The sequence below is a fragment of the Podarcis filfolensis genome (assembly GCF_964270895.1).
Source record: "Podarcis filfolensis genome assembly, chromosome: 7".
Classification (NCBI taxonomy): domain Eukaryota; kingdom Metazoa; phylum Chordata; class Lepidosauria; order Squamata; family Lacertidae; genus Podarcis; species Podarcis filfolensis.
The window spans coordinates 75,990,690-76,013,140 of NC_139603.1; the positions used below are offsets into that span (position 1 = coordinate 75,990,690).

General features: G+C 43.6%; 1 protein-coding gene and 1 long non-coding RNA gene across 5 annotated transcripts in view; one reads left to right on the forward strand and one right to left on the reverse strand.

The window, feature by feature from the left end:
* Positions 1-22,451, forward strand: part of DEPTOR (DEP domain containing MTOR interacting protein) — a 63,738-nt gene that overhangs the window by 23,011 nt on the left and 18,276 nt on the right. For all 4 annotated transcript variants that reach the window (XR_014549949.1, XM_083622187.1, XM_083622189.1 and 1 more), the window contains 3 exons: positions 6,647-6,825; positions 19,076-19,261; positions 20,776-20,910. Coding sequence is in view for 3 of the 4 variants with exons in the window: in XM_083622187.1 (XP_083478313.1) it covers positions 6,647-6,825; positions 19,076-19,261; positions 20,776-20,910 (500 nt within the window). In the remaining variant the exon portion in view is untranslated. The remainder of the gene's footprint in view (positions 1-6,646; positions 6,826-19,075; positions 19,262-20,775; positions 20,911-22,451) is intronic.
* On the reverse strand, positions 15,046-17,865 carry LOC310766323. Its single transcript, XR_014550063.1, has 2 exons — positions 17,769-17,865; positions 15,046-15,393 (listed from the first exon to the last, which is right to left on the reverse strand). It is a non-coding gene; the product is annotated as an uncharacterized lncRNA (long non-coding RNA).

Genomic DNA, 22,451 nt, shown 5'->3' on the forward strand with positions numbered 1-22,451 from the left:
TACCAATGGGTTGTGTTTAACATTGTTTATAGTTTGATAGACACACACATGTGAACACACACACACATGTTTACCATGATGGGCATATTTCTACCAATTTTGATTACAGGGCTCATTTGCACAGTGGGCTTGTGTCTGGACAATAAAATCTCCCTGTTGCACCTTGTTTTTTATTTCCTGTTACGATGGCGAGACCATGCATGCTTGAGTAGCTAAAAATTAAACTCTGTTTAAACTCTTTGTCCACTGTTTGGATGTGTCCCCTGTGTGGATAAAACACAGTCAAAACAAGATAGCTTTTGATAAGGTTTATTGGATTTACACATCACTCTCCAGTTTGCCCCCTGGCAATAGCCTTGTTTTTCCTCTCCTCTTTTCCAAAACCCAGAACATTTTGTCCCTGCCAAAAATTAAGGAGGCATTAGCTATCATCGCATGCAGATGCGTAGCTTCCGAGAGTTTGTGTCTGTGTGTGAAGTACATGAATTACATGGGGTAAACAACCTGGATACATGATGCAAGCAGCTAACTAGATTTGCTCAGTAAAGAGGTTTCAAATCACAATTGATTATGCTAGCTTTCTGGCCTCAGTTTAGCTTCTCCCCTGAACAGGGACTGTTGAAAGGTGTAATTATCAGACCCCAGCTTCCTCCTGCTGATGGAATAAGAAGGAGAACGGGGAAATCTTGAGGTTACAAAATCAGATAGCAAGCAGGGTCACGTCCATAGGGGGAAGGTAGCTAGTTGTAAGGAGGGCTTAAAGGTATCAGTCGTGACCAACTCTGGGGTTGTGGTGCTCATCTCGCTTTACTGGCTGAGGGAGCCGGCGTACAGCATACAGGTCATGTGGCCAGCATGACCAAGCCGCTTCTGGCAAACCAGAGCAGTGCACGGAAACACCGTTTACCTTCCTGCCAGAGCAGTACCTATTTATCTACTTGCACTTTGACATGCTTTCGAATTTCTAGGTTGGCAGGAGCAGAGACCGAGCAATGGGAGCTCACCCCATCGCGGGGATTCAAACCACTGACCTTCTGATCGGCAAGTCCTAGGCTCTGTGGTTTAACCCACAGCGCCACCCGCGTCCCCTAAGGAGACCTTACCACCCTCAAATAACAATATGGCAGGCATAGGGGGAGTGTAGCTGCTGAAAGCCTTCTGGACCATTTGGGCTCCATTTCAGGATCTAGAGCCTTTTCACCAAATGAAACCAATCCCCTAAAATCAGCTGTGATACACATAGGGGCTCAAAAATGGCAAGATTGACATTAATGAATAAAGTTAAACTAATTTATGTCCAGAAAAATATAAGCATCCTTTGGTTAAGAGTATTAAAACCAAGACACACAATATATTTTAGGAGCTTCTCTCTCCCTCTCCCTCTCCCTATCTCTCTGCCTATCTCTTTCTCTCTCTGTGTGTGCGTATGTGTTGGAGGGGATTCATACTACAGTATATGAGACTTTATAGGTCAAAAACAGAACTTTTGTTTTGCTCAAAATTTCCCCAATCAGCAGATTCCTTACAAATATTGCCATTAATTTATGTTTGGATTATCCTTTTTTTCTAGCCCCTATTTTGAAAACTAAATTAAAAGGAACCATTCCCATTGCATCCCATAGACTGAAAGTTAATAAGCCGCAATCCCAAGAAATGAGAACTTATATTTTTATTGGAAGGAAGGATGGGGTTTTTCTCCCCAAAAATAACCTCAGACATTTCTGAGGTTCAGTTTCAGATCAATTATTTATTCTTTCTGCTGTAATCTTTCTAGCAATGCATATACACATGTTTTTTATATTAAACTTCCTGGATTAGTGTATAATCCAGTATCCTACTGTTTCCACTCAAATGGGCATGAAATCAGCAATTTTATATCACGAGGGATCACATAAGTACCATCTTCAGTTTTGCATTTCATTGCTGAGATTTATTTATTTTTTAAAGATTTTTATTGATACAGCAAGAAAAAAGAAAAAAACACAAATACCAAATTACACACAGGAATAACCATAGACACATAATTTTCTTAGCAAACAATAAAACATATATTGGTCTTAACACTAAAGACCCAACCTCCCGTCTATTCCATATTTCGATTTCATATTACTTGTTGCCAATACTCACTTTTATCATAATTAAACCTTTTCTTAATATATCTAATTTCTTATATCTACCTTGCAACTATTACTGAAGTTCCTCGAATGCTGCAACTGAGATTTTTTTTAATGTACTGTATATGTGGATTCCTAGCCTATAATGAATTTCCATAGTTTTTAAACAAAACCTTCTTCGTTGAACAAATTTATATTACTCTAGGTACTAAGAACTGATAGAGACCAACTGCTATGTCCATTCAAATATAGGGGGTTGGACTAAAAGACCCTTTCGGTCCCTCCAACTCAACAACTCTCTGATTTTTTTGAAATATTCTGCCACCACTACATGCAGCTGAAACTGGTGCAGTCCACAGGAAGGTTTGATTCTAGTGCCTCTATAAACTGGCTCCCTGAAGATTTCTGCCCCGTGCGTATGGTGATTTAACTATTACACTGATGAGAAAAGAATATTTTCATGTCTGAGGTTTATCAGGTTTGTTTTGATGCACATCTCTCTAGTGTTGCAACACAACTGGCTCAAGCTATTCCTTGTCGCCAAGTTTGGCATTTCATTGATGATCTTGCACAGGTCCGTGGAGAGCCAGTGTGGTGTAGTGGTTAAGAGCGGTAGTCTTGTAATCTGGGGAACCGGGTTCGCGTCTCCGCTCCTCCACATGCAGCTGCTGGGTGACCTTGGGCTAGTCACACTTCTCTGAAGTCTCTCAGCCCCACTCACCTCACAGAGTGTTTGTTGTGGGGGAGGAAGGGAAAGGAGAATGTTAGCCGCTTTGAGACTCATTTGGGTAGTGATAAAGCGGGATATCAAATCCAAACTCTTCTTCTTCTTCTTCTTCACAACAGACATGACTGCAGAAGTGTCCTCTGGGGATATGCCTTATCTGATCTGTCAAAATTCATGCCCTACTTATATGTATAGCGGTCAGGATTGTTAGGGTAAATCCCCACTGCAGACGTAGCATTCGCCCACACTTCCACTGCTACTTTCTGTTCTGCTCTGCTACTTCCCCCCTGGGAAAAGCCACAGTTTACTGCTAAATCAGAACAACAGTTTTTTTCTGCAGTTGGATGTTCACTCTGATTCGGCACTAGACAGGTTTTCCAGGGGAAAGCAGCCAAAGAACCATTCGGATCCATGCCTAGAAAGAACGGGGCAAGCGGAAAACTTCCTGGACCTTTCTTTCTAGGCTTGGGACGAACAGAAATTGCGGACGAGCTCTGAAAGAGCGTCAACAGTCATTCCCATTTCATTTGTTTTGCTTTGAGATTTATTTATTTATTTATTTATTTATTAACGTTCTTACGTTACATCGGTAAACATTATCATATTACTTCACAAGGCTTATTATAATATAATTTTCAGCATGTATACAAAGTTTATATACCTAAAGAAAAGAAACAAGGACAAAAAAACTATTCCAAAATCATATATGTAGCAACACTTTGGACTTCCTGTCTATCCCGTTGTATATTCCTTTTTTACAAATGAATGTACTCTTATTATTGTATATTTCTTTACATTTTATCTAATACATTCCTATATCAATATGTACCCTTGGTCTTATTTCTCAACTCAGTCTCTCTCCAATGTGAATTGAATGCTAGCATAGATAGCGCACCTTTACTATATTTTTGAACATATATCTTATATCTACCCCACTTTTCCATAAATTTTTGTTTTGAATTGCCTCTCAGGCTATTAATAATAATAATAATAATAATAATAATAATAATAATAATAATAATTTATTATTTATACCCCGCCCATCTGGCTGGGTTTCCCCAGCCACTCTGAGCGGCTTCCAAAAGAATATTAAAATACTGTGATACATTAAACATTAAAAGCTTCACTAAACAGGGCTGCCTTCAGATGTCTTCTAAAAGTCTGGTAGTTGTTGTTCTCTTTGACATCTGGTGGGAGGGCGTTCCACAGGGCGGGCGCCACTACCGAGAAGGCCCTCTGCCTGGTTCCCTTTAACTTGGCTTCTCGCAGTGAGGGAACTGCCAGAAGGCCCTCGATGCTGGACCTCAGTGTCCGGGCTGAACGATGGGGGTGGAGACGCTCCTTCAGGTATACTGGTATATTTGTCAACGGTGCCATTTCAGCAAATTCTTGTAGCTTATGCCAATCCATTATTGTCATTTGAAGTTGTCTGGCAAGTTTTCCGCAAGTGGCAGTTTTCCAGCAAGCCCATAAACAATTTTTCAGAAGACGTCATGGTGGTTAAAGTGGCATTAAACCAGCATAGGTCTGGGGTTCCAGAGTCTTTGTTCCGTCCTTCCTGCTCTTTAGCTGATCTCTTCTGGATTCCTGATGTGGAAGTCCTGCGAGGTCCCTGCTGCCACCAACAATCCCCACTTGGCAATTTTCCAGATTCCTTTCATGTGCCTGTCCATTGCAGCCATTAGCATCTCTTTTGTTCTTCCTGGCCACACGAAGCAGCCGGGCATGTTATTTATAGACTCCTCAAAGAACTATTAACAAAGAATTCCCACTCAGTCTACAAAACCGGGATAAGAGCTGCTTAGAAAAAGCCTTAGCTTAATGTTTATTGGCTTTAGAGAGAACAGGATGTGATCGAAGGTATCATCTCTAAAATGTTGTCCGTACCATTTCTATTATTCTGTATCAGCAGTCAAGAACTAACGTCTTGCATTTGAACGGAAAGGGGCTTGTCAAATGATTATTGTATCTGATTCGCTTTTTATTGATGCTGTCGGGAAAGTATTTTAGCTCAAGCTTCGTTTTCTCCTGATAAATTTTATTAAAATAAAAACACTTGGTACCATTAGGTAAAGGTAAAGGGACCCCTGACCATTAGGTTCAGTCGTGACCGACTCTGGGGTTGTGGCGCTCATCTCGCTTTATTGGCCAAGGGAGCCGGCGTACAGCTTCCGGGTCATGTGGCCAGCATGACTAAGCCGCTTCTGGTGAACCAGAGCAGCGCATGGAAACGCCGTTTACCTTCTCACCAGAACAGTACCTATTTATCTACTTGCACTTTGATGTGCTTTCAAACTGCTAGGTTGGCAGGAGCAGGGACCGAGCAACGGGAGCTCACTCTGTTGTGGGGATTCGAACCGCCAACCTTCTGATCGGCAAGTCCTAGGTTCTGTGGTTTAACCCACAGCGCCACCCACGTCCCTCTTGGTACCATTAGAATTATAAAAATGCCTACAGCAGAGCTTGTCCCATTCACAGGATTTCTCCCCTTTCACAAACAGAAGAAGTACTTCTGTTTAGCCATTAGTGGACCTGAAAGGAATCTGGAAAATCGTCGAGTGCGAATGGTGCAAGCCTGTTATTTCACGTTGTAGGCCAGGAAGAGAAGAACTCAGGAGAAGGAACAAGTGAACTTATTCCACAGTTCACGTAACACAAAGTTTCGGATGAGTTCATTGACCTATTACTTGGTTCGCAACCGTCAGTTCCCACCCCCCACTGAAACAACTGACATAGGTCTAATTTTAGCTTTCACTGTGGAATTAATATGTTGCAAGCTTTCTCCACTAAGTTCCTGGTCATATATTTCATAAGGAAGTTGGGTAGATAAGCCTGATTTATCAGACCTGCAAGGCAGTTAAGAGGAACATTTTTAAGGAGACTGTAGCAATACAGTTAGAGATTGACTGTTTGATGTGATGGATGTGCTGTCTCATGTCTTCCACCAACAATATGCCGCAGACCACCTGTATGAATCTTGCAGAGCACTGGCGTCTTTCCTAGCCCTACAGGGAGATCCTGGGGATTGATCCTGGAAGCTTTCGAATGCAAAGCAGATAGATGCTTTGGTACGGATCATGAGGGGCCCTTACAGGGAAGAACTGGGAGCTGTGTTTGGACAAAAACATCCTTGTTTCATTACTATATGGCTCAGTCTGCTCAGATGCTGTTGATTGTATGCAGGACCTTTTGCATACAAAGCATGTCTTCACCCTCTGATCTATGTGTAAAAAGGTAAAGGGACCCCTGACCATTAGGTCCAGTCGTGACCGACTCTGGGGTTGCGGCGCTCATCTCGCTTTATTGGCCGAGGGAGCCGGCGTCCAGCTTCCGGGTCATGTGGCCAGCATGACTAAGCCGCTTCTGGCAAACCAGAGCAGTGCACGGGTGGCGCTGTGGGTTAAACCACAGAGCCTAGGACTTGCCGATCAGAAGGTCGGCGGTTCGAATCCCTGCGACGGGGTGAGCTCCCATTGCTTGGTCCCTGCTCCTGCCAACCTAGCAGTTCGAAAGCACGTCAAAGTGCAAGTAGATAAATAGGTACCACTCTGGCGGGAAGGTAAACGGTGTTTCTGTGCGCTGCTCTGGTTCGCCAGAAGCGGCTTAGTCATGCTGGCCACATGACCCGGAAGCTGTACGCCGGCTCCTTTCTTAAATGCTCCCAACTGGAAGCAACCACTTGCGTTACTTGCAATGACCTTGCTCCATCCTTGGGTAAACCTGGGCAAAGGTGGAATTAGAACACATTTCTGCAGTTTCACCTTCATGTGCTCATGTTTCCTCTCCCTCCCTTCTTTCGTTGCAGGCTGATGAATACCGAAAACGCACTTTTACAAGCCAGGGAAGAGGAAGGAATAAAATATGAACGCACTTTCATGGCATCTCAGCTGATTGACTGGCTGATCCAGGAAGGAGAGGCCACCACAAGGCCTGAAGCTGAACAACTTGGTCGCAGACTGCTGGAGCACGGAATTATACAGCATGGTGAGAAATGTTCACTGCTTTAGCGAGCTCTGTGTAGATGTGAAGGATCTCATAAGGTGGTTGCATGTTTTAACATGGACTGCTTAACCCTACATATTTTAAGTGGTGAGTATATATATACTGTGAATGCTCCTCACTTTTGCAATCCCAGACAGGCAGCAAAACAGAAAGTTATATTAAGTAACTATACTTAGTAGTTAGTGGTCAGCTTGGTGGGTTACAATTTGTGTAGATCTGGCATCATTAGATTGGTCATTTTGACCCATGTCCTATTGAGCAGCTTATATTTCTTTTTCTGAGAAGAGTATATCCTTCTTTCTTTTTTCAGCTGTACCCAAGAAGGGTTTGGTTGTGGTGGTTTCTCCTCCTTTTGGAAAACCTGTGATTCAGAGTTCAGCACAAGCTGCCAACTGTGAGAGCCCAAAGTTGGAAAAGTTAGTTGCGACCTGAGTCCAGTTTAAAACAACGGCATAGCACTTGGGCTGTGTACACATCGCCAGCTCAGAACACAGCAAGGTTTTCCTTTTTCTATATATTGATTGAAGCTGGGCAAGCCCATCATAATGCAGTATTTCATAAGGAGCGACAGGGCAGATACAGGGCAGATAGGGATTGTGGCTGATGTCAGGTGTGCACTGCTTTCCAAACCAGCGGTGGGAGTGCACTGAATGCAGAATAACCAGGAGTGTGTATGCAACCTTAGTGCTCATCCACACTCCACATTTGTTGTGCATAGGAAGCAGGGGCCCAAGCAATTTTCCCCTTGCACTGCTCCTTTCCAAGGAAGAACCCACTCTTTAGCGATAGATCGGAACAAATGCCAATCCAGGGGTGTGGGCCAAGTTGCTGTTTGGTCTGATTGAGCCAGTGGCGTAGCGTGGGTTGTCAGCACCCGGGGCAAGGCAAGTAATTTGCGCCCCCTAACCCGTGGATTTGCGCCCCCTAACCCGTGGATTTGCGCCCCCTAACCTTAACCCCCAGATGTTGCGCCCGGTGCGGCCGGCCCCCCCTGCACCCCCACGCTACGCCACTGGATTGAGCACTAAAGAGTGACTTTCTCCAGAGGAAAGCAGCAGGACAAGACAAACTGTGGATAAGCCCTTAGTCTTGACTATCTTTTAAGTCCAGTTGATTTTAAAAGCTGCAAACTGTTGGTCACATCTTAAGCAAACTGTTAGTTACAATCCAGCAAAAGTTAGTTACATCTTAAGTCCAATTCTGCCTGGTTGTTGCCAGCAGAAGGTAATTTTCAGGGGAGAGTTGGGTAGTGTAGGGCTTGGGCCACATCATCCATCATTTTTTATTGCCCTGTATTTACTTGTAGCGATCTGCTCACTCCTTGTCCCTTGGCAATGCCAACCCTCAAAGGGATTGAATTACAACTGGCTCTGAGGGTTTTCGCTTTGGTTTTTTAATCTTACTGCTCTTCAACTTGGGCTGGAAATAACGCAACGCATGACTTTTCGCCAGCTTACATCATAGTTGTGCAATTAATCTTGCTGCCCGAGAGAAATTTATAGGGTGCCAGCTGCTAAGGGCACAGTGCACAAGTAAAGTGTACTCCCTTGGCCTCTGAAGTGGCAAGAACATGCTATAGGTAAGGACTGGGAGATAAAAGGGAGAGGTAGAACAGGGTGAAGATAAGATAATGCAGAGAGAGAGAGAGAGAGAGAGAGAGAGGCGCCACTGCAGGTTCTTAATCTGCACATCACACAGACAGATATACCTCACATTGGATACTGGTTCCGCCATCAGCCTTGGCCCCTTCAGTCCCCCTTCTGCTTCAGGCAGGCTGTCCATCTTTTAAAAAAAGAAAGTATCACAGCACCACTTTTACCAGCTTTCTCTAGACAGTAGATTCTAACTGGATTCTGCAGACCCTCCTGCCACCTTTGCTAAGAACTTGCACTAGGGCTTTGCGGGGGGAAAGTATGTGGCTGATGTTCAGTTAGGTTCCACCTACTGAAATGAATGGACCTAGCTTAGTTGGGCTTATTGATTTTAATGGGCCTATCTGGGTGAATATCACCCAGAGCCTTTATGCAGCAGTGAAACTGTCTCTTCCACTCAGAATGGTACAGTCCCAGGGACCTACAACCCTGACCACCATGTTGAACCTCTCTTCCCCTGTTCTAAATTGCCTTGAAAGCACTTCATTGCACAAACTCCAGCCCTTCACTTCTTCCTGGAAGAAAGTGAGAGGATTGCGCCTGGCCTTGTACCAGTAGTATAGTGGATTAGGAAGGGGAATTGAAACACAGCTCCAATACTCTCCCCTCTAGAGCAGGAGCGATAATATCAACTGCTGGCATGCCAGGTTGTTGGGAGACCATCGTTGGTGTGGTGAGTGAATGAGGGAATAGCAAGGCTTTCAAGTTTTGCTATGGTTTGTGATGGAATAAATACACAAAGAGAGACTGGATGCTTCTTTCCTTTCACAGGGTTACTATCTCATGCACAAGATAGCTCAGCTAGTAGAGCATGAGAATCTTAATCTCAGGGGGTTGTGGGCTTGAGCCCCACATTGGGCAAAAGATTTCTGCATTGCAGGGAGTTGGACTAGATGACCCCTGTGGCCACTTCCAGCTCTCCAATTCTATGCTTCTAAGTAGTTGTTGTTGTTTAGTCGTGTCCGACTCTTCATGACCCCATGGACCAGAGCACGCCAGGCACTCCTGTCTTCCACTGCCTCCCACAGTTTGGTCAAACTCATGCTGGTAGCTTCGAGAACACTGTCCAACCATCTCGTCCTCTGTCACCCTCTTCTCCTTGTGCCCTCCATCTTTCCCAACATCAGGGTCTTTTCCAGAGAGTATTCTCTTCTCATGAGGTGGCCAAAGTATTGGCACCTCAGCTTCACAATCTGTCCTTCTAGTGAGCACTCAGGGCTTATTTCCTTCAGAATGGATAGGTTTGATCTTCTTGCAGTCCATGGGACCCTCAAGAGTCTCCTCCAGCACCAGAATTCAAAAGCATCAATTCTTCGGCGATCAGCCTTCTTTATGGTCCAGCTCTCACTTCCATACATCACTACTGGGAAAACCATAGCTTTAACTATAAGGAACTTTGTCGGCAAGGTGATGTCTCTGCCTTTTAAGATGCTGTCTAGGTTTGTCATTGCTTTTCTCCCAAGAAGCAGGAGTCTTAATTTTGTGACTACTGCATTTGTCATTAAAAAGCTAAATCAGGCTGAAGATCTTTTGTTAAAGTTCAAAGTGTGTTATGAGTTAAACCATCCTCTGCAGTCAGAAGAAAGCACCTCTGAGTTCAGTGGAACTGCTGCCCAGCTAATTCTGAGCAGGACTGAGCTCGGAGTGTCTCTTCCAATATCTGCCAGCCCTGTTTGTCCTGTCAACAAGCCGTATCTTTTCTTGCCAGATTCTCTGTATCAATTGAAGGCATACCTTTTCCATTGGTCCTTTGAGAGGTCAAGGATGTGTGAAGCCCAATTTAGTCTTCTGTCTGCTGCTGTGCTGTAATTGTTATGGCTGAAATTTCAATACATTATCGAAGGGTGTTTTTTTTTTTAAAAAAAAGATTTTAATAATTGCGTGATTGCATGTTGTGTTTTATTCAAATACTTTATCTGGATGACCTGGAATCCCATGGGATGAAGGTGATTAAAAATTAAAACAAGCAAAGAAACAAAAAATGGAACAGGGCTGCAACCCAGGTTTCCCCGATCAAATCAAAACATGCTAACGCACCACCTGAAAACAAGCAACTTCCTCCCACTGGCAACCATAATTTTTGGCCGGCTACCAAGGGCACTGATGGGCTAATCCGACAGTGTTCTGACCCAGTCATGCAAGATTTCCCCTGGGGAACTGAAACACATTGGAATTGCAGCCAGAGGAAATGTATGCAACTCCCTTGTTCCTGTTTAATGTTAGAAATGGAGTGTTCTTATTGACTTTCCAAGAACTTAGGATGAAAAGGACTGGTGTAAAATCTGATTAAAGCCCAGAGAGGCTAAGCTCTTTATTTATAATACTTTGCCAGTAGGAGATTTGGTTTAGAGACTTAGTTTCTATAGATTTCATTGTGTTTCACCCGAGTTAGAAACGATATTGGTTACACTCAGCTGAGATGGAATGATTATGGATTTTAGCTGTAGCAAACAAAAATAACATCTGTTTTGACTGCATCTGTACTTATACTGAAACTAGCATAGCTAAAAAATTAGAAATCTTCCCTTCTCACCTCCCCCCCATCCTGTTTCCAAATTGCAAGCTAACTTTGAAATAACAACAGCTGCCTGCTCTTCACTCCGTTGTCTGTTTATTGCAATCTTTATAGAGTCTGCTCAGTTTGCAAGTAAATACCATGGATCCGCTGGCAAGTTTCCTCTGCTGTCCAAGGGCCGAGCCATTCTTTGTGACTTATATGTCAGCATTGTCAATACAGTTTCAATTAACACTAATTGGCATTCTGCTGTAGCCTGGCAAGAGCTGAATGAGATATTTGGCTGACGACTGAGTGTAGGATAAAATACCTTTGTGCCTCATTGGTTGTCTTTATAAACTGCTGTCACAGTTTATAATAGAACTCAACTACCCTTATTGCTGAATAAGCACAAAGAATAATGACATGCAGTTTCCTTCTCTAGTTAATTTATTGTCATAGAAAAGGGCCTGACTGTCAACTTTAGTTCAGATCCTGGCATTGAGGCAAGAGCTTTCATATCAAAATGCCTGTCTGAATAATAATAAATGTTTTGTGTTTCTATAACACTTTGGAGTGTGCAAAGCATTTCATGTGCATTACTTTGTCATAACCTTTACAACAACCCTTGCAGTACTATTATCCCAGTTTTGCAGGTACAGTAGGCAAGACCGAGGGGACAGACATCTGTGGAGTTGATGGCAGAGACAAGGTTCCAACCAGAATTTTAGGTTAACCACTATGTTACATCACCTCCCTCTCTAACCAGAACCTTCTGTTTCCTCTTGAACTTCTATCTGAATATGCCACCCCTTTCTGGCAATGCTCTGTGCCTTAAGTTGGTCCTGGTCTTTCCCAATTTGGTAAACTTGAGATGTATACATACCATGTACTTAATGACTGCATGGCTGCAGGAATTGTTGGAAGGAAACATGCAAGGCACCATCCAATGGTCTTAGGGACTCTACTCTGGATTTGTATAGGCCTTTTCTTCTCCCAAATATCTCCTGCAAGGCAGCAGAGGTTTAGGACCAGAGTTTCCCTTCTCCTAGATGGGCTACCTTCCCAGGTTGATGAGCCCCATCTGCCCCTCACTTCCCTCTGTAGCCCATGCAGAAACTTCCTTCTTGACCATTGGAGCCACTACTGGTCTTGTCCACTCAATGTGCTAGAGCCTGTCTTTGTATGCAGGGGAAATCTCTAACTCACCAAATGTTTGAGACCCATTGGCTGCCCTCACTTGGTTTAGCTTGGCCAGTCAAAGCTATTCCCGGGGTGTAGCTGCTGTCTCATGCTGACAGCCCCACTATACATCTGCATATAACCCCACCCTGGGATCTATATCTTGGTATGACACTAGACGGTTATGGAATACAGCACAAGCATTTTAGAAATGTAGACTAGCTAAAGATCTGCCACCTTCGCTGAGACTGGGTAGCAATGTCCCTTTCCCTAATATTTCAGCTGCCTTCGGAAGGGAGAGGAGTACAGGCTGTGTCTCTCCCGTGGTGGAATGGATGGCAAAAGTAAAAGCATCTGTAGACACAGATTGGGACAAACTGTTCCTTGCCTTTAGAGATCAAACCGTCATAGAATTGGAAGGTCCCTCAAAAGTAATCTATTCTAACTGCCTTCCTCTACAGGAAGTTCGACAAACGCCGGCTCCCTCAGCCTGAAAGTGAGATGAGCACCACAACCTCATAGCCTTTGACTGGACTTAACCATCCAGGGGTCCTTTACCTTTTCACCTTTAAAGCATAGATGATAGATGGCCATTCACTCTTTGCTTAAAATAATTTAACAAAGAATAGGCCACCACCTTCCATGGTGGTCCATTCTATTGCTGAACCACTCATATCTTCAGAAAGCTCTTCAAAATGTTTCGTCTAGATCCTTTTTCTTGTAATTTGAACCCATTGGTTTAAGTCCAACCCCCTGGAACAACCAAAAGTCTCTTTTCTTGAGCCCAGTAAAACATGATGAAATGTTAGGAGAGCGAGATATAATATTGGGAATTGGCTTGGATAGAAAGATAGATGAACACCAGTAACTGAATGTCTGGATTTTTAATGACAGGGTAGATGTTCTGAATTGATGCTACCATTAAAGCACATTTACAGATGCCAGATTAGCTCTGAAGACCAAAAAGCCTTTGGAAGGAATGGGGGGAAAGTTCTCAGCAATATCATATGTTTTTGTCTTGCGGTATTTATTCTCCACTGGGAGGAAAATTGGAAGGGAAGCCCTTCTGCTATTGTACTTAGTGGGGCAGTGTGTGACACATCAGGGTTATGCAGAGATGAAAGGTACACATTTAACGTGAAAATCAGGTCATCAATCTCTAGGAAATATGGGCAGGGCAGAAAAACACAGGATTTTGCAAATGCAAAAGAAATGAGTATTTTTTTTATTTTTTAAAATTGGTCACTATCCTAAAGCATTTATAGAAGATTCATGCGCCATATGTTCAAAAGATGAGGAGTTAAAGATTTGGAAATCTGTGGTGCTTTCCATAATGACAGTGATTTCTTCAAAATCTTTTTTATTCAGTTCTCGGAAGATTCTTGGAAGTGAATGTAGGAAAACAAAGTGGACTTTATTCAGATATTTTCTTTGTGAGCTGGGCCAAGCTTGAAAATAATGTAGCTGGCGAAAGTGGATATTCAGTGCATGTGGTGGGTGGGGGGAATCAGACTTAGGCGACAGCTAGCCTTATGTTCTCTACTACTGAGTTTGGTTTTTACTTACAGTGCTGAAGCTCTGTTTCACTCTCACCCACTCACCCCCGGAGTTATCACTGCATATATTTAAAACCATGAGATCACCTGCTTTCTGCATAATGAAGTCAGACACCATCCATGGTGTAATTAGAATCTAGGAACCAGGAAATGAATTGCTACAAAATGTAACATCCTCTGCAATTTTAATTTTAAAACTATTCAGCTTAATGAATGCCTTGGGGGGGAATTGGAAAGCACACCTGGTGGGGCGAGCCAATAAAGTTGCCACTGAAATAAACCAGAAAGCTGAAATAAAGCAGTCTGAGATGGAATCTCTTTAATAACAATAATTGCAAGCGGCAGTTGAAGAAGCGAATGACAGGAAGTGCAGCAATTTGTCTTTTTGTCAGCGCTTGGAATAATGAAATTTTGGCAGATTGGGTCCTCCCTTAAAGAGGGCACGTATTGCGGTGAGACCTGGAAAACTGACACCCTGTGTTGTAGGTGGGTACGATGGTCAGCCACAACACCTGATTGGTAGGTCCCTCGAAGCTGGGTACAATCTGGCCAATGGGATGCAGTCCAAACAGTTCGAGGGACCTATTTATACCCATGCATGTAACCCAGAGCTTCCTCTTTCGGCGTGTGCATTCGGAACACCCGCCCACCTCTCCCTACTTTTAGGACTTGTACGCTTGACCTTGCTATGCCATTGTGTGTCGTCTGTCGTTGGGGCAGGGGCACGGCAGGAATTTTCCTCACTTGACTGATTGGCTGTTGCCATTTGGGTTTCGCCTGCCGCGTAGCAAATTGTCACAACTTGTAAGGTTGCGGATAGGCACTGGTTCAGGTATTAGGGATGGGAAAATGCTCTCGCCATCCCTATGCAGTGGCGTAGCGTGGGGGGTGCAGGGGGGGCCGGCCGCACCGGGCGCCACATCTGGGGTTAGGGCAAATGCATGGGTTAGGGGGCGCAAATCCACGGGTTAGGGGGCGCAAATTACTTGCCTTGCCCCGGGTGCTGACAACCCACGCTACGCCACTGTCCCTATGTGAAGGGTATTCCGTTGAAGGAATCCAGGGACTCAGTGGTTTGGTCAACCCCTGAGAGGGGGTTGTGCCCGTGCCTGAGTCCAGGGGGACATTTGGGTGGCGGAGATAGCCTGTTCGTGGCTTTCTGCTTATCCAGATGTTCACCCTTGGCTGACCTATGCTGGAACCCTGGGTCAGCGCTACCTGCATGGCAAGGAGCTAGTCGAACCAGACCTGTGCAACCACTCACTTTCTGTAATCAATAAAGTTGTGGCCTAAATTCTGCCAAAAACCAAAACCAAAATTTGAGTCAAGTGTAAATTTATTTAGGGGGGAGGTTTCTGGGTCTGAACACGCAATTGCAAGTGGCAGTTGAAGAAGCGAATGACAGGGAGTACAGCAATTTGTCTTTTTGGCAGCGCTTGGAATAATGAAATTTTGGCAGCTCCAATCTTTGTCTTCCTTAACTTCCATATCTCAATTGTCCAAGAAGATAGCTTTAGATGTCCTGATCTCCTCCGTGCTGTTATCCCCATCACTAGTTCAGCCACTGCGCGGTTGGAGGACCAGCATCACGGTCCACATGGAAGTGTGCAGTGCATAAATGCCACACTGCATGTTACCTGCTATTTCTCTCTCTTCTAGTGTCGTGCTACATACAAAATTGAGGTTATAGGAAGTTGCCATGTGGTCATTATCTTAGGGCCACCTTAGACTTTATGAATCGATTTCATAGAAGGAAATTCCATGTGGCTAATCATTAAAAATCTACACCTAGACTGGACTGTGTGATGATTCCACTGTTCCATAATGCTCCTGCTTTGAGAACCATGTTAGTATATGTCCTTATAGTTAGGTAACTTTTTTGGTATCTAGTCCTCACCCTCACTGAAGTGTGCTTCAGACAACCAGTAGTGACCCATCAGTTTGAGTCCAAGAACATGTGAATGGCCTAATCATCTGTAGTATTGGAGCTGTAGGCTAATGAAAGATATCTGCTGTCTTCCATGAAGAAGACATGAGTTTGTGTGAATTCATTGCTCTGATGCAACCCGTTGGCACAAGCTATTATTTGCATAAGTGAAATGGTGGCTAACCAATGTCCAGCCAATACAGTACTTGGCTTATTCCACTTTTCTAAGCAGGACAGAAATGCTTGAATTCTAATCTTTTACGTCAGCATCATAAATTTGAGGAAACGTCAGACCATCTTAAACGAATCACTAAAGAAAACTTAACACAAGATGGAGTTGCAGTTTACCACGTTAACTATATGCTTCAAGCAGTATTGTTTGGAGTTAAACAACACCTTTATTCTTAATATTTGATTTGATAGCTCCTCCACGCTTGCAAGTCGTCACTCGATGTTTGAGTCATCAAGCAAAGAGCGTGTGTGAGCACAGCCATAGAGTCTTTTTAAAATGGAGTGGTGTGACGGAATGGTAGGCGATGTTTCTACATTCAGTAACTTCATAAGAATAAAAATATGCTCTGGATAATGATTCACTGTGAAAGTACCAAATAGGTAATATTAAAAATGATATATTTAATGCTGATGTTGTAGTTGTTGTCCAAAATTTGGTGAATTGTGGATGTTCAGGTTATATTATCAAATTACTATGCAGTAAGGGATGCGGGTGGCACTGTGGGTTAAACCACAGAGCCTAGGACTTGCTGATCAGAAGGTTGGCGGTTCGAATCCCTGCAATAGGATGAGCTCCCGTTGCTCGGTCCCTGCTCCTGCCAACCATTAGTTCGAAAGCACGTCAAAGTGCAAGTAGATAAATAGGTACCGCTCCAGCAGGAAGGTAAACGGCGTTTCCGTGCGCTGCTCTGGTTCGCCAGAAGCGGCTTAGTCATGCTGGCCACATGACCCGGAAGCTGTACGCCGGCTCCCTCGGCCAATAAAGCGAGATGAGCGCCGCAATCCCAGAGTCGGCCACGACTGGACCTAATGGCCAGGGGTCCCTTTACCTTTTTAAGGTACATTCTTACGAGCATTTTTTATTCATTACTTTTGATTTTTATCTGCTTTTCATGCTTTTGCTTATGAAATGTTTTGTTTTGCATAGCATTTTGCAATATTGTGTACAAAACTTCTATTTGAAAAATTGACATCACACACAGATACTGTGAAGGAATCTTGACAACCCCAAGCAAACTAATAAATGTCCAAAAACATACAGATGTGAATGCTGACAGTAACCTAAATGTGACTTTCAGTGTTCTTTGGTGCATGTCCAATGAGAAGTGAGGAACAGGTATCTTTAGACAGTCACAAAATTCATCTAGGATGGTTAGCATTCACATGAGTCTCAATATTCAGCAGTTTTGGACATTCCTTTCAATAGAAATGAACCCCACTCTGTATTCTTTCTTCAAGTCCATCATTCGCTCATATATATATATATATATATATATATATATATATAGGCAAATGTCCAACACATTTATTTCCATTATTAATTGCAATGCTTTTAGGAAATGGAAGTTTATCCTCCTTGTTGCCTAAGGTGTTCAGGGACTGCAGCTTTTAAGAACTAGTGGTTCTGGACAATTACTGCTGCAATAATAACGTAGATGCATTTATTATACTGCAGCTACTTCTGGGTGCAGAGTTGAACCTGGCATTCTCATTCAACATCAAAGCATGTTGTGTAAAGTTTTGCAAAAAGTAAAGAGATCATTGCTGCCTGGGCAACTTGGGGAGGAAGGATGGGATATAAATTCAGTCCGTCTTGGCACCAAACATGTTCTCAAACCTGGCATGGACCTTTCCAGAAGTTATAACAGCAGATAGATAGGAAACACACCTGGTTGTAAGTAGCTCTTGCTGCCTTAAGGGCGAGGAGTGAGAATGAACTGATGTCTCTGTTGAGAGAGTGCATGTTGAAAATGTAATACAGCGAAGCCTTTCCTGACTTATCAAGGCTGATCTAAATAATAAACACCAGGTTTTGTGGTCCTGGGGCCCTGTTAACACAGAGACATACTATGAGTGTGTACAGGAGCAGAGACTGGTATTACCAAGGAGTTCCAGGAGCCAGACATTCAGAGCATCATGTGGAATGGGAAGTCCAAAACTCAGGTTGGCTGGCCAAGCTCAAAAGGAAAGCATCTGTCTAAATGGAGTGGGAGATAGGAAAGTTGTGAGTTAGATAGGTATAACTAACATTTATCTGGAAATATTTATAGGCACATCAGTACATAGAGACTCAATCTGTTCTCTGTGGGATGGCACCACTTTGTAGCCTAAAGACAAACAATGTTGATCGTTCCTCCATTCATTCTTTAGCCTCCAATGGCCGACAAAGTCATTAGTATGCAATCCAAAAAACACCCAGTTCAAGTCTTGGTTCATCTTGATAGACCCATAATGCCAAACATAACAGGGTTTTAAAAAAAATTTCCCCACTCCAAATGGGTAAGTTCTAATATACAGCTTGGAAGACTCTACAGAAAGCAATGAAATCTGAATCTGTGGCCTCTCCAGATGACCTGTTTATTGAGCATTCATCCTTTCCTTGCACAAAGCTTATATGGCGGTTATATTATATCTGGTCTTCACTGATCATCCGTTCTGATTTGTTTGTGGGGCACCTGTACACCAAACGTGTTCTCCATAATAGAGAGCAGGTGTTGCGGTGGGGGCCAAAAAGGCCACCCCACTGTTGTTGGGCAAATTGGCCTCATGCTGTGATTGGGCAAAGAGTGTTGCTTGGGAGAATAAAGGAATCCAGGGGCTTGCCATCCCTTTCGTCCTAGTCTCTGGCATCGGACTTGGGCCGTGCAAGCCCCAGGGGGCATGAGGGTGAGAGATGGGGGACTGATGTCCAGCTTCATTTCTCCCCAATATGGTTCTCCCTGACTGGCTTCCGCTGGAATCCGGAGGTCAGTCCTGTCCCCCTGCCTGGCTTCCGCTGGAATCTGGAAGTCAGTTCTGCCTCTGGGGCAAGGGCTTCCGCTGGAATCCGGAGGTCAGTTCTGTCCCTGGGGCAAGGACAGATAGTCGTAACCAATGCCTAAGCAACCACTCACGTGTGTGTATTTAAATAAAGTTGTGGCCAAATTCATGCCAAAAACCTTAAACAAAAATTGATGTGTGAAGTATGAGTTATTGGGGTGGCTTGGGGGACCTCGACGCGCAATAAGTGTTTCTCTTGCGTTCATCCCAATCTGCTTGCGTCTTCCCATTTTTGCCGATGACCTCTCCACCCTAGTTCAAGTAGCTTATTGCCAGCATTGTCCCCTTATTCCTGATGCATTTTGTGTTCTCTATCCCACTAAAAAGGCCTTTCCACTTCTCTCTCCCTCTCACCTACCTTCCTTCCCAGTGTGCAACAAGCACCATTTTATAGACAGCAATCTGCTGTTCCAGTTCCGAATGAATTTCCGCCGGAGGAGGAGATTGATGGAGCTGCTCGCTGAGAAGTCCCGCTTGATGCCGGAGAGTCACGACAGTCCCTTTTGTCTACGAAAGCAGAACCATGACAATAAAAAGCACACCAGTTTTCTCTCAGGTATTTGAGTACCAAGGCAGAAGGAAGTCTTCGTGGTATTAGTAGGAAAAAAATAGTAGTTTATCAATTTCTATAGTACTTTCAACCAAGATTCAACAAGATTCACTGCAGCTCACTCACAGAACCTGGAATATGTGCCTCTGAGCACTTGCAGACTGCTTTGAGGGGAGTGAAGAGTATGCATTAAATGCTGTATGAAAAGGAAGGGTTAAAGTGATAGAGTTCTAGAGAGGAGAGGAATAAATGGTTAGAGCACAATCTATGCAAGTCATTGCCACCTTGGATTAGCTGTGTGCTAGGTCATCTATCCCTGAGGAAATTGTTCAGCTGTTCCATTTTTTCCAAAAGTTGGGTTTTCTGTGCCCCGGAAAAAATCCAGAAGCTGAAAAGGGGAAATATGGGAGGAGAATGTTTCAATCATTACATTATGCAGGTGCCCTGTAAACAATCTAGTACAAGATGGCAGCTTCCCATATTGAAGTTGATCCTCTTTTGTGCTATTTATGAAAGCATAATTTTTTTCTTAATTTAGAAGAGAAAGCAGAAGAAAAATGTTAGTAATGTGAGTGAGCATTCTGGCCAGTTTAGGTTTTGTATTGTGCAACTGACTCATAGCACAATCCTATACATACCTAGCCAAAAGTTAGTCCCATTGGGTTCATACAGCATTGCAGCCTGAAGCAAAAAAAAAAGACCACTTGTGTATGGAAGTACCCTAAATCTTTCTAAGATGTAGCCGTTCATGAATGGGCAACACAAGTTTTAGAAATTTAGGTGACTGCCGGATATAAAATCAGAGCAGTGGCATTTCTAATATAACAATATACAGGTGAAATGGACTTAGAAGGCCATCCCAAAAAATCAAAATGCTTTGCTTGTTTTGAAAAGCACCATAGTACAAAATGAGCAGTTCATCATCAAAGTGATGGAGCTATTGAAGGTGACAAGATGCACTAGAACAGGCCTCCAGATGTTTTGGGACTACAATTCCCATCTTCCCTAGTGAACAGGACCAGTGGTCAGGGATGGTGGGAATTGTAGTCCCAAAACATCTGGAGGGCCGAGTTTGCACTCGAAACTTCTGAAGTTATGAATCATGGGAAGGCAAACGAAGACCAGGGGCCAGATCCGGCTCAATCGCCTTCTAAATCCGGCCTGTGGACAGTCCAGGAATCAGCGTATTTTTATATGAGTAGAATATGTCCTTTTATTTAAAATGCATCTCTGGGTTATTTGTGGGGCCTGCCTGGTGTTTTTACATGAGTAGAATGTGTCCTTTTATTTAAAATACATATGGGTTATTTGTGGGGCATAGGAATTCGTTCATATATTTTTTCCAAAATATAGTCCGGCCCCCCACAAGGTGTGAGGGATAGTGGACCGGCCCCCTGCTGAAAAGTTTGCTGACCCCTATTATGAATGATGGTAAAGAGAACCGTAAGAGAGAGAGAAATTAATTTATGTCCTCCTGCCTGTTTCCCTTCCTCCTTCTTCTCCTTCTCTGCTTGGGAAAGTGAGTCCCACCAAGGAGATAAAGATTGTCTCAGCAGTGAGACGGAGCAGTATGAGTAGCTGTAGCAGCAGTGGGTACTTCAGCAGCAGCCCAACGATCAGCGGCAGTCCTCCAGTTCTGTGCAACCCCAAATCTGGTAAGGATCGCTAAGACTTGTTTGCATTGGCGAATGTTGGAGCCAAGTTAGACACCATGCACTTTTTTAGATGTACCTTCGCATTACACATGCATGCTTTAAAAACAAAACAAACCAGAAATAGCAACTGCTGATATGATAATTGGAATGACTGTAAAGGGACAGGGCTGTAGTCTGGATGATGCTTGCTCCTCCAAAGCTGCTATTAGCTTTCCCACCAATGCAAATAGCAGCTTTAGAGGGGGAAGAAATGATTAAACCCCCCCCCCCCGTCAGCCTTCTGTAATTCCCTACCCTTAGCACCTGCTAGTAGTATTTTTGTAAATGCAAATATGCATTTAAATCCAGATATACTTTACCCCTTAGAAGACATCCAGGCAATTTAGCTTTGAGATAGCAGGAGTGTATTTGTTTTTAATGAAGGGGCATGTCTTTGCAAAACCAAACACCCTTTCAAAGCCCATTATTTCCCTCAAAGAATTCTGGGCACCGTTGTTTCTTATGGGTTGCCCGAAACTGTAACTCTCTGAGGGGTTAACTGCAGTGCCCAGAATGCTCTGAGGGAAATAATGTGCTTTGAATGTGCTTTAAATGTACAATGTGTATATGGCCTAAACCAATTTACATTTGAGGAGGGGCGGACTAAGTGTTTGCATGTTCCCTCATCTTAAAAAATAAATAATTTTTTATGTACGTTGAAAACTAAGGAAAGGCTAGACCAGAGTTCTAATAGGCTATGTTTGAATATACAGGAGTTTAACAGGAGCGTTTGTCTTCAAAGCTTAACCTGAATTGGTCTAGCCCAGCCACAGACCTCTCAAAAGCTGTTCAAGTTTTCCTGGACTCTGATTCCTAATTCTTAAGCTTTTCTGTGCAAGACTCAGGTTTTAATCAATGGCGTATGGTTTTATTCTGTTTTTATTCCAAGTTTCGAAAGCTTTGGTTTTATTGTTGTTGCACTTTTTGAATTTCCTCCGCTTTCCTCCAAATGACCTCTTACGTAAACTGTTCAGATGGGATGCGGGTGGCGCTATGAGTCTAGGACTTGCCGATCAGACTTGCCGGCAGTTTGAATCCCCGCGACGGGGTGAGCTCCCATTACTCAGTCCCTGCTCCTGCCAACCTAGCAGTTCGAAAGCACGTCAAAGTGCAAGTAGATAACTAGGTACCACTCTGGCGGGAAGGTAAACGGCGTTTCTGTGCGCTGCTCTGGTTCGCCAGAGGCGGCTTAGTCATGCTGGCCACATGACCGGCCAATCATGTCTCCACCCCCATCGTTCAGCTGTACACCGGCCAATAAAGCGAGATGAGTGCCGCAACCCCAGAGTCAGCCACAACTGGACCTAATGGTCAGGGGTCCCTTTACCTTTACCTTTACTAAACTGCTCAGAGATTTCTTTTTATATTAAGCAGTTTCTAAATTATATACGTAAATAAATCAGGCCAGTTCCCTTAAAAATAAAAAAAAGAATGGATGGAATATTTGCATATTCCTTAGACCTAATATAGCCAGAATTCTGCAGCCGGTTAAACGTAAACGT